The 13110-nt window shown below is 42.6% G+C and overlaps 1 protein-coding gene across 1 annotated transcript in view; it reads left to right on the top strand.

Annotated features, from left to right (window-relative positions):
• Positions 1–149: 149 nt before the first annotated feature.
• Positions 150–13110, top strand: part of LOC115162075 (protein transport protein Sec23A) — a 41832-nt gene continuing 28871 nt past the window's right edge. Inside the window, exons 1-7 of the mRNA XM_029713024.1 lie at positions 150–289; positions 4347–4580; positions 8958–9102; positions 9503–9819; positions 11154–11298; positions 11774–11932; positions 12757–12872. Coding sequence (XP_029568884.1) covers positions 4360–4580; positions 8958–9102; positions 9503–9819; positions 11154–11298; positions 11774–11932; positions 12757–12872 — 1103 coding nt within the window. The 5' untranslated portion in view covers positions 150–289; positions 4347–4359. The remainder of the gene's footprint in view (positions 290–4346; positions 4581–8957; positions 9103–9502; positions 9820–11153; positions 11299–11773; positions 11933–12756; positions 12873–13110) is intronic.

The raw sequence follows: 13110 nt of genomic DNA, 5'->3' as shown, positions 1-13110 counted from the left end.
TCCAACAAACAGAACGTGTTGTATAGGTAGTTCTGTCTTTTGGAACAAAGCCAGACAGGTCCAAAACATTACTGTTGAAAATAAATAAGAAGGTGATGAAACCTAGTTAACAACTCTGTCATAAAACGGTCCTTAAAACTATTTTGGGTGAGGGGCTATGATTGGACACCTCTTGACGTGGCATTACTCCTCGCAGCCATGTTGTTTGCTACGTTGTCAGCCAACGTTATGCTTGGCGCTGTTCACTGTCACTACAGTACGTAGCAGACGACCAGTCTGAGGACATCAGGTAAATATTCAAATGTGCTACTATTTGCTGTAAATATTGACGAAGACATATCTTTGGGATATGTGTATTACGTAATGTATTTTGAATGTAATACTTAAGTTACAGTTGTGTAGCGGTTTAGCGAGCTGAGCAGGGTGATTTAAAAAAATGTTTTTTACACATTGCATTCGCCGGTCGGTCCGCTAACTCTGAAGCTAAATTAGGTAGCTAACATGGTGAATGCAATGATTTATTCTAGTTAGCTAGCTTGTCTACTTTTTTGGTTGGCTATCTTTTTTGTGATGTGATTTTCTCTCGTGAAATCTTTTCAGCAATTGTAATTGTTTTTGGCGTGCCCTTGTTAGCTACTGTATCTAGCTAATGTTGTTGTTGTACAGAGACTGGTTGTTCATTCAATCAAAATAGCTTTGCTGTTAATCCAGCATCCGTTTGTAAATCCTGTTGATTGAGTTACCATTTGTATTTATTAGGGATCCCCATTACAGTTGTTCCTGCCAAGGCAGCAACTACTAGGTTTAAACACAGTAAAGCACTTACATCACACAAAAGATAAAACGGTACATGATAACATTATTACACTACATTATTACACTACATATCTACAATACAAATGTGTTATACCACAATGTACGCGTGTTTATGTAACAGTTTAACTTCAGTCCCTACCTGGGCTCGAACCAGGGACCCTCTGCACACAGACAACAGGGACTCTCAAAGCATCGTTACCCATTGCTCCACAAAAGTCTCGGGCCTTGCAGAGCAAGGGGAACAACTACTTCAAGGTCTCAGAGCGAGTGATGTCGCAGATTGAAACGCTATTAGCGCGCACCACCGCTAACTAGCTAGCCATTTCACATCGGTTACACTTAATGTTTGATTCAGGTCAGATACTTAACTAGCTAGATAAAAGCCCAATACAGTGAGTGTTTCCATTTTGAAAGACCTTTGTTAACTCTTAAGGAATTGTGAACATTTGCATCTGATAGAATCTCATCAGGTCAAATATTGTGACTTCAGGAGATCGCAAAGGTTAGTGATGGTTCAATACAATGAGCTTACTACTAGCTGGCACCACTATGCATTCACTGGCATTGAATGAGCTGTATTCCGCCATAAGCAAACAAGAAAACGCTCACAGAGACACAGGACTCCAAGTAGCCGGGGACTTTAATGCAGGGAAACTTAAATCAGTTTTACCAAATTTCTATCAGCATGTGAAATGTGCACCCAGAGGGAAAATAACTCTGGACCACCTATACTCCACACACAGGGATGCATACAAAGCTCTCCCTTGCCCTCCATTTGGCAAATCTGACCATAATTCCATCCTCCTGATTCCTGCTCACAAGGAAAAATTAAAGCAGGAAGTACCAGTGACTAGATCAATAAAAAAGTGGTCAGATGAAGCAGATGCTAAACTACAGGACTGTTTTGCTAGCACAGACTGGAATATGTCCCGGGATTCCTTTAATGGCATTGAGGAGTACACCATATCTGTCATTAGCTTCATCAATAAGTGTATCAATGACGTCGTCCCCACAGTGACCGTATGTACATACCCCAACCAGAAGCCATGGATTACAGGTAGCAGCCGCACTGAGCTAAAGGCTAGAGCTGCCGCTTTCAAGGAGCGGGATTCTAACCCGGAAGCTTAAAAGAAATCCCGCTATGCCCTGCGACGAACCATCAAACAGGCAAAGCTTCAATACAGGACTAAGATGGAGTCGTACTACTCCGGCTCTGACGCTCGCCGGATGTGGCAGGGCCTGCAAACCATTACAGACTACAAAGGGAAGCACAGCCGAGAGCTGCCCAGTCACAGGACCCTACCGGACGAGCTAAACTACTTCTATGCTCACTTTCAGGCAAATAACACTGAAACATGCATGAGAGCACCAGCTGTACTGGAATACTGTGTGAGCACGCTCTCCGCAGCCGATGTGAGTAAGACCTTTAAACAGGTCAACATTCACAAGGCCGCAAGGCCAGACGGATTACCAGGACGTGTACTGCGAGCATGCGCTGACCAACTGGCAAGTATCTTCACTGACATTTTCAACCTCTCCCTGTACGAGTCTATAATACCAACATGTTTTAAGCAGACCACCATAGTGCCTGTGCCCAAGTACACTAAGGTAACCTCCCTAAATGACTACTGACCCGTAGCACTCACTGAAGCCATGAAGTGCTTTGAAAGGCTGGTCATGGCACACATAAACACCATCATCCCAGAAACCCTAGACCCACTCTAATTTGCATACAGCCCCAACAGATCCACAGATGATGCCGTCTCTATTGCTCTCCACACTGCCCTTTCCCACCTGGACAAAAGGAACACCTATGTGAGAATGCTATTCATTGACTACAGCTCAGCGTTCAACACCATAGTGCCCTAAAAGCTCATCAATAAGCTAAGGACCCTGGGACTAAACACCTCCCTCTGCAACTGGATCCTGGACTTCCTGACGGCCACCCCCAGGTGGTAAGGGTAGGTAACAACACATCCGCCACACTGATCTTCAACACAGGTGCCCCTCAGGGGTGCGAGCTCAGCCCCCTCCTGTACTCCCTGTTCACTCAGGACTGCACGGCCAGGCACGACTCCAACACCATCATTAAATTTGCCGATGACACAACAGTGGTAGGCCTGATCACCGACAACAACGAGACAGCCTATAGGGAGGAGGTCAGAGACCTGGCCGTGTGGTGCCAGGACAACAACCTCTCCCTCAACGAGATCAAGGCAAAGGAGATGCTTGTGGACTACAGGAAAAAGAGGACCGAGCACGCCCCCATTCTCATCAATGGGGCTGCAGTGGAGCAGGTTGAGAGCTTCAAGTTCCTTGGTGTCCACATCACCAACAAACTAACATGGTCCAAGCACACCATGACAGTCGTGAAGCGGGCATGACAAAACCTATTCCCCCTCAGGAGACTGAAAAGGTTCTACAGCTGCACCATCGAGAGCATCCTGACTGGTTGCATCACTGCCTGGTATGGCAACTGTTCGGGCTCCGACCGCAAGGCACTGCAGGGGGTAGTGCGAACGTCCCAGTACATCACTGGGGCCAAGCTTCCTGCCATCCAGGACCTCTATACCAGGTGGTGTCAGAGGAAGGCCCTAAAAATTGTCAGACTCCAGCCACCCTAGTCATAGACTGTTCTCTCTGCTACCACACGGCAAGCGGTACCAGAGCGCCAAGTCTAGGTCCAAGAGGCTTTTAATCAGCTTCTACCCCCAAGCCATAAGACTCCTGAACATCTAGTCAAATGGCCACCCAGACTATTCGTATTGCCCCTCCACTCTCCATACCACTGCCACTCTCTGTTGCCATCTGTGCATAGTCACTTTAATTAACTCTACCTACATGTACATACTACCTCAACTAACCGGTACCCCCACACATTGACTCTGTACCGGCACCCCCCTGTATATATTGTTCTTTTTTTACTGCTGCTCTTTAATTGCTTGTTACTTTTATCTCTTATTCTTATCCGTATTTTTTTTAACTGCACTGTCGGTTAGGGGCTTCACTGTAAGGTTACCTGTTGTATTCAGCGTGTGTGACTAATACGATTTGATTGGACTTCTATTCAGATTCAGTGTGTTTTCAAAGTAAATTATTTTGAACATTTGATCAGACAGTGGGTGAAGAAGTGGGTCACAGTCAGGATCATATTCTGTACCTTAGCCAGGTTCTAGCCATGACTTTTAGACCCATTTTTTCCCCATTTAGAAGTAAGCCAGAATTTCCCATAGCATAGGTTACATAACATTTGACTGCATTTCCTCTACCCGTTTATTGATATGACGCATTCAAATTGGAAGTAAACATGCTGGAGTGTAACATTATGCTCAAAGTCCAAAAGGGTACCTCAGGACACTGCAAAGGTAAAAAGCCAGGCAATTATAAAAATATAATATTATGAGACTCCTTGCAGTGCAGTGGACTATTATATAATTAATGTTATGTTGAAATGTCAAATGGAATCATGACCATAAAATGTATAGCCTATATTGCTATAACACGCAGAAACTCCTTTCTCTCCTTCTCAGACTGTAGGGTGCAATGGCGACCTTCCCAGAGTTTATCGCCCAGAATGAGGAGCGTGATGGGGTGCGTTTCAGCTGGAACGTCTGGCCCTCCAGTCGTCTGGAGGCCACCCGCATGGTGGTCCCCGTGGCCTCTTTGTTCACCCCCCTGAAGGAGCGCCCAGACTTGCCCCCCATCCAGTATGAGCCTGTGCTGTGTAGCAGGGCGACCTGCCGCGCTGTCCTTAACCCGCTCTGGTGAGACAACAATACTTTTTCACTTTTGTATTTTTCACGTTTCAAATAAAGCAGATATACACTACACTCGGTGGCCCATTTATTAGGCACACCCATCTAGTACTGTGTCAGACCCCCCCCTTTGCCTCCAGAACAGCCTGAATTCTTTGGGACATGGAAACGCTGCTCAATTGGTATCAAGGGATCTAACGTGTGCCAGGAAAACATTCCCCACACCATCCCACCACCACCAGCCTGTACCTTTGACACAAGGCAGGAGGGGCCATGGACTTATGATGCTTATGCTAAATCTTGACTGCCACCAGCATGACACAATAGGAACCGGGATTCGTCAGACCAGGCAATGTTTTTCCACTCTTCAATTGTTAAGTTTTGGTGATTGCCTGCCCACTGTAGCCAATTATTCTTGTTTTTAGCTGATAGGAGTGGAACCTGTACTGATCGTCTGCTGCAGTAGCCCATCCGTGACAAGGACCGACTAGTTGTGCGTTCTGAGATGCCGTTCTGCACACCCCTGTTTTACTGCGCTGTTTGTGGCCTGCCTGTTAGCTTGCACAATTCTTGCCATTCTCCTTCAACCTCTCTCATCAACGAGCTGTTTTCGCCCACAGGACTGCCGCTGAATGGATGTTTTTTGTTTGTTGCACCATTCTCGGTAAACCCTAGAGACTGTCGTGCGTAAAAAGCCCAGGAGACCGGCCATTTCTGAGATACTGGAACCGGCAGGCCTGGTATTGACAATCATTCCACGCTCAGTCGCTTAGGTCACTCGTTTTGCCCATTCTAACGTTCACTCAAGCACTAACTGGATGGCCGTCTGCTTTATATAGCATGGCCACGTGACTCACTGCCTGTAGGAACGAACCATTTTTGTGAACAGGGTGGTTTACCTAATAAACTGGCCACTGAGTGAATAAATGCCTGGTACATTTTGATAATTGTGCTCCTAATCTTTTTTATTTTTCACTGGAACAAAGCAGCATTCCCTATTCCAGGGGTCTCCAACAGGTCAATTGCGAGCTACCAGTAGCTTGCCGACCACCTATGTGTAGCTCGCCAAACAATTCTGAAATTACATGCAATTTTCACGTGTTCCACCTCTAACTGTCATAACCAAATCTACCTTGTATCAGACACTGGAAACTCCAGCTGCTATCTAACCAATGCAACATTGACATTATCCCACCCCTGGTTAGACACTACTGGCTTATAAAGCCAATATCTGCCAAATAATTTCCAGAAATATTGCCCGTTTCTGTCTGTGTAGTACGGGCGTTTGTCTAGCACTCCTTGTGTAGTCAGTAGTGATGGGTCGTTTGCAAACGAATGGCTCTTTTTTGAACGGCTCTTTTTGGTGAACGTCGGTAACCGAATCGCAAATGTAATTTGGCTCCCTGATTTGCATGCTGTTTCTATTGCTTTTTGAGCCGCAGATGTCGATTATTAAAACAAGTCCCGAGGGGGTGTGGTACTCCGCGATGCGTCGTGCCTAAGAACAGCCCTTTACCGTGGTATATTGGCCATATACCACAAACCCCCGAGGTGCCTTATTGCTATTATAAACTGGTTACCAATGTAATTAGAGCAGTACAAATACATGTTTTGTCATACCCGTGGTATACGGTCTGATACAAAAGCTGAACATACACACATCCAGGTACTTTCCACAGGAGCTGGAGTTGTAGGCAAACTCATGGAAAACAGAAAGGACAACGCCGCACACTGCTGCTCATGCTCCCAGGTGATATTTATTTACAACAACGTTTCGACCCTTAGGTCATCATCAGGCATCCATATCCCAGGTGATGGTGGAAGGTAATATATATAGGGGCAGTATTCAGTGACATCACTTCCTGAAACAGGAGGTAAAAAAAATGTTTAACAGTTTCACAGTATTAACATTCAATGTATCAAAATATATGATCATACACACAGGGAAAGTGATCAATATTTACAGTAATATACAGTTGAAGTCGGAAGATTACATACACTTAGGTTGGAGTCATTAAAACTCATTTTTCAACCACTCCACAAATTTCTTGTTAACAAACTATAGTTTTGACAAGTCGGTTAGGACATCTACTTCGAAAAGACTTGGAATGCCCATCACTGGCAGTTGATGTGATAACCGTCTTGTGAGTTGACAGAAATACTTTCCCCAAAACCTTCTCAATTAAATGTTAACTGCACAGTTGGCTTACCTGGTAAAAGTATATCATTTGTATCTATTTGTTATTTGAAAACTTTGCCATGAAATGAGCAGCAGCAGTACAGAATCATCGCTAGACTGGCACATTAGATGGCACACTAGATGTGCAATTAAAGGTCCCAATTAAAGGGGAATTACACAAATCTACATTTGTTACCCTTTTTTTCTATACCTCCCCCCAAAAATGGTCTTCTGATGTGATTTAAGCATTGACATCGACTCGGAACATCCAATTTCGATGTTTCTCTATGAACCATTGTAAATTTGAGTGTGAAATTAATTAAAGCCAGGAAAAATAAAACTAGGAACATAATTTTGGAAAATATTAAACATAATTTGGGGAGAAAAAAACACAGATTTTATAGGGCCCCATTAGAGTTTTTTTATTAACCATTATTTTACCAGGTATATTGACGGAAAACGGTGCACGTCTTTCTCTTTTACACTAAGAACCTGGAGCTGAGTTGCGTTGCAGGGGAGGGGAGGGGAGGGGAGAGGAGAGGAGAAGAATGCTTTTTCTTTAAAGAAAAAACATCAGTAGCTCACAACGTTTCATTTTGTAAAAGTAGCACTCATGCTCAAAGGTTGGAGACCCCTGCCCTATTCTCTCTCTTCCTCATTCATGACTTGTAGTCTACTCCTCCATTTGTAGCCTAACTGTAATCAGGTGATTTACACATCCTCAGCCTTCAGAAGGTTCACATGTACTGTTTAAATAGTTGTAGTCTGGGAGCATTTCCATGTAAAAGGACCCATGACCACCAACATGTGAAGTTCATAGGAGCATGTCAAATTGGGTGTCAAATGAAAGCTAAGAGTCTATATGTTTGAGAAATTAAGGCATATAAAAATTTGGAGTAAGTAAAGGCTTTGGTTTCTGGTCAAACAGATGGAAAAGGGGTCTTGAGACTTTATGGTAGATGTTGTCTAAAAGGTATTAGAAATACATCAAAACACTATAATGTTGAAGTAAATACCCCTTCCAACTGATATCAGCACTTCTATTTCGTTTTGGATAAATTATTTGCCTTCTGTACGTTTAAGAAACGTTGCCTTGTGCCTTGTAACTCCGTTACCAAAAACCTACATATCTTGAAGATATTTCCTAATTTCCATCCCTCGTGAGGAGGGAGGATAATGAAAGTTCACAGAAGTAACAAGTAAAGGTAGACCTACCAATTTAGTTTGTGTTTTTACTGATATAAAGTTTGTTTATGAATTATTAAGTGATTAAAACTTGTAAGTCTGTAACCAAATCAGTAATGAAATTACTGCAATTGAATTGGCTACAATAGGAAATAATAGTAGTCACAAATCACAGTTAGGTCACCTGCTACTGTGCTCCCTTCCTCTGGCATACTATTATGTTCAGCTCATAACTGTTTATTTTTTCTCTTTCTGTCGTGGTGGTCAAAGCAAGACTGTGAAAAGAGTCGGAACAACCCCTCCCTTTGTCTCTCTGCCGCTCTCTCTCTTTTCTCTCAAGTTAATGTCACCTCTCCCGGCTCTTTCTGACAGTGTTTCCTAAACTATGGGCCGCGGTGGGCCTGATGTGGTCTTGTTGGGGGCTGAGCTCATTACAATAATAGTCAGTGTTTAGAATAATACCCAAATATGCAAATAAAGGATATTGCATATTTCTACCTTTTTGTGTACCTATTCAGGATACATCACCATGACGGGAATGATATACATATCCATAATGATGAATTTCTGTGTAGTACAGATCAGGGAACCGTGATGTCATTCTGTTACCGTTATTCTGTTACCGGAGTCTGTCTCCTACTGTATTTGAATAACCAAAATACTGTGTGTATTTTTTTCAAACTCAATGTGTCATGCCACATCTTTAAATTGTAATTCAGAACAGATTTTTAAGAGCTTTTGGAAAATGTGGTTGCATAACAAACTGAGACATTTTACCGTAGTTCTGTTACCAAACTTTGCATCTGCACATTCTTCCAGTAAATATGTATGTGAATTGTTCTGTGTACATTTTCTTCGTAATCCTTGTGCATAGAGTTGTATTGTTTGTTAAACTTTGAAATCAATGTTTTTTGTTGAAAAATGTGAGTTAAAGCGTAATTCTGTTACAGTGGAATTGCCACTAAACTGTGTGGTCATTCTCTCTCAGATTTTTACCACAATAATTTTGTCTCTCAACCTAGCCAAGTGGATTACGGAGCCAAACTGTGGGCTTGCAACTTCTGCTATCAGAGAAATCAGTTTCCACCTACCTATGCTGGGATATCAGAGGTGAACCAGCCAGCTGAGCTGCTGCCACAGTTCTCCACCATTGAATATGTTGTCCAGGTAATGTTTCTATTTGATCGATGCTGGATTCTCATATTGTAATACAGTAATTTTTTTTCCCCCAAATCAAAATATTTTCATTTATCTCAATTTGATGCGTTTTATAATAGTTTTTAACAGCATTCAGATAAGATCTCATCTTTCCTACACATTTATGTTATTTCATTTTCATTTAGTGTATTAAAACAAGGCCTGTGATGGACCTCTCATACATCTTGATAATGTTACTTGAAAACCATTTTGTCATTTTTTATTAGTCCACCTTAAAATGAGTTTGCTGTCCCCCTGACCCCCACAGAGAGGTGAAAATGAAACTGTCAGTCATCTGTTGGATTCTAGCATCCTTTCACTGTTTTATGCAATAGGATAGTTGACCAGGTTCTCTCTCTTTACCCCACAGAGAGGTCCCCAGATGCCTCTGGTCTTCCTGTACGTGGTGGACACCTGCATGGAGGATGAAGACCTGCAGGCCCTGAAGGAGTCCTTACAGATGTCCCTGTCGCTGCTGCCTCCTACAGCCCTGGTTGGCCTCGTCACCTTCGGACGCATGATCCAGGTCCACGAGCTGGGCTGCGATGGCATCTCAAAGAGCTACGTCTTCAGGGGAACTAAAGACCTTAACGCCAAGCAGCTGCAGGAGATGCTGGGCTTGACCAAACCCACTGCTGCACAGGCAGGACGGGGACCACAAGCTCCACAGCCCCCCCTCTCCAACAGGTAAACCACTCTTCAAAGCTACAGTCTACAAAGCTACAGTCTACAACATTGTTTTGACATTGTATACTGAACAAAAATATAAACGCACCATCTAAAGTGTTGGTCCCATCTTTTCATGAGCTGAAATAAAAGATCCCAGGCATTTTTCAGACCACGAAAAAGCTTATTTCTCTCAAAGTTTGCGCGCACATTTTTTTACATCCCTGTTAGTGAGCATTTCTCCTTTGCAAAGATAATCCATCCACCTGACGGGTGTGGCATATCAAGAAGCTGATTTAAACAGCATAATCATTTCACAGGTGCACCTTGTGCTGGGGAATCTAAAAGGCCACTCTAAAATGTGCAGTTTTGTCACACAACACAATGCCACAAATGTCTCATGTTTTGACGGAGCATGCTATTTGCATGCTGACTGCAGGAATGTCCACCAGAGCTGTTGCCAGATAATTCAATGTTAATTTCTCTACCATAAGCCGCCTCCAACGCAGTTTTCGAGAATTTGGCAGTACGTCCAACTGGCCTCAACCTCAGACCATATGTAACCACGCCAGCCCAGGGACTCCACATCCGGCTTCTTCACCTGTGGGATCATTTGAGACCAGCTATCTGGATAGCTGATGAAACTGAGGAGTATTTCTGTCTGTAATAAAGCCCTTTTGTGGGGAAAAACTTATTCTGATTGGCTGGGCATGGCTCCCCAGTGGGTGGGCCTGGCTCCTAAGTGAGTGGGCTCATGCCCACCCATGGCTGTGCCCCTGCCCAGTCATGTGAAATCAATAGATTAGGGCCTAATTAATTAATTTCAATTGACTTATTTCCTTATATAATAAACTCAGTATAATCGTTGAAATTGTTGCATGTTGCATTTATATTTTTGTTCAGTATAGTAACTTTTGGATTGTGGTCTGTAGATTGGTTGAATTGGCTGATTTTATTGAATGTATAAGAAAACAAATACACATACAGCCACACACCAATGCCATGGCAGTACACACAGTACCAGTCAAAAGTTTGGACACTCAAGGGTTTTTCTTTATTTTTATTATTTTCTACATTGTAAAATAATAGTGAAGACATCAAACCTATGAAATAGGTGTCATCAAGGCAAAGGGTGGCTACATTGAAGAATATATTTTGATTTGTTTAACACTTTTTTTTTCTTTATTTCCCAGATGTGTTATTGCATAGTTTTCTACATTGTAGAAAATAGTAAAAATAAAGAAAAACTCTGGATAGAGTTGGTGTGTCCAAACCTTTGACTGGTACTGTACATTAAAATAATTTAGCATGACACAAAATGAGTCTAATCTTAGGACTTATTTCCTTTTGCCTAGATTCCTCCAGCCTGTCCAGAAGATTGACATGAACCTGACAGACCTGCTCGGAGAGCTCCAGAGGGATCCCTGGCCTGTCACTCAGGGCAAACGGCCCCTCCGCTCGTTAGGGTCGGCCATGTCCATCGCTGTTGGCTTGCTGGAGGTTAGACCTAGACAGAAATATAAACTGCCTCAATGCAGACCTGGGTTCAAATAGTATTTTAAATATTTAAAATACTTTTGCTTGATTTGATAGATTTTTCCTTACCCAACCTCACCAATAAAATAGTTATCTGGCATCTCAGGCAGACTCAAGCAAGTGTTTTCAAAGTGTTTGAAAGATTTAAAATAATATTTAAACCCAGGTCTGTTCATATTTGTTATTGGAATATAATGGTACATATTTCAATGACACCATTTTCAATATTACCGTTTTAGTCTGCTCAGCCCCCGCACACTACTTCAAATTCATATTTCCCTGTGTTCCTCTGTATGAAGTAGGATTTGTAAGATGTATAAACCTATTATGCCATGGGAACAGGCCAGAATTACTAGCTTTAGTCTGTGTTTGGTTGCATTGTTTACTCAGCTTCATAGAAATGTTTTGTAATAAAATGTCCCTTTTTTCCACTATCCAGTGCACCTTCCCTAACACTGGGGCACGCATCATGACCTTCATCGGTGGACCAGCCACTCAGGGTCCAGGCATGGTGGTAGGAGATGAGCTGAAGACCCCTATTCGCTCCTGGCACGACATTGAGAAGGACAACGCCAAGTTCATGAAAAAGGGGACCAAAGTAAGTTTTGGCTCAACCTTTGACTGTTCACTTTTCCTGTTATTTAGATGAGTTTACCATGATCTGAACTTTTTTCAGGTCCGTTGCCACTGTCTGTGAATGATGATGAAGTCTTGTGTTATAACACATTAAAGTGAGACAATCAGTTAAATGGCTAGATGTGTGTTTTAGCATAACAAGTTACAGACAGGTATTACCTTTTTCTGTATATTATATTATGGGATTTTTCTGCCATGGAAATCCTTGGGCGGGCTTCCTAAGTGTTTTTTTGGGCCGCCTAAATGTTTACATTTATTTTTATAATATTTGAGAACTAACAATCACCATAAAAGCTAGACAGTTAGGTAGAATAGAAAATTCCCCAAACAATGAATTTATCAGTATAGATTTGATTATGTTTGAGCAAAAGAACATAGCATGAGAATTGCAGGAAATTAGCTTTAAAACTGATTGCTATCTCAGCTCCATGGCAGAATATGTAGATTCGATGTAAAATAGCTTTAAAACTGCAACATTTTCTTTCCGATCCATAGCAAAATGTGTAGAATTGCGGAAATGTCCTTTACAGGTTTAAACATTTCTCTCACCTCAATGAAGAAATGTGTAGAATTACAGGAAATTGACTGAAAAATGCAAAAACATCTCTACACCACCAAGATGGGAGGCCTCTAAAATGTTCTCTGAAATTCAACCACGCCCAGTGAGCGTAGTGCCACGCCCCCTGCCACGCCCACCACCCCTTTTTGATCCAGAAAACAACCTGATATTGGATCTTCTTTTTATCCTGTATGAAGTTGGGGTAAAACCCTTTTCTTCATTTTCAGCATTACGAGGCATTGGCGAGCCGTGCCTCCACCAACGGCCACATCATAGACATCTATGCCTGTGCTCTGGACCAGACCGGACTGCTGGAGATGAAGTGTTGTTCCAATCACACCGGGTGAGGACACTCTGTCTGGTGAACACACAGGCTGAGTCCAAAATGGCTCCCTATATAGTTCACTACTTTTGACCAGGGCTTGTCAAAAGTAGTGCACTATATAGGGAATAGAGTGCCATTTGATACGCTGAACACACACACATGTCAATAACACTGGCTCCTCCCATAGTAAGAGGAAAGTTTGTCCTCTGTTCTTCTTCTCCAATGCTCTCGTCTGATGCTTTGAGGAAGAGAAGGA

The sequence above is a fragment of the Salmo trutta genome, chromosome 25 (genome assembly GCF_901001165.1).
Source record: "Salmo trutta chromosome 25, fSalTru1.1, whole genome shotgun sequence".
Lineage (NCBI taxonomy): Eukaryota > Metazoa > Chordata > Actinopteri > Salmoniformes > Salmonidae > Salmo > Salmo trutta.
This window is presented reverse-complemented; position numbering and strand designations above follow the sequence as displayed.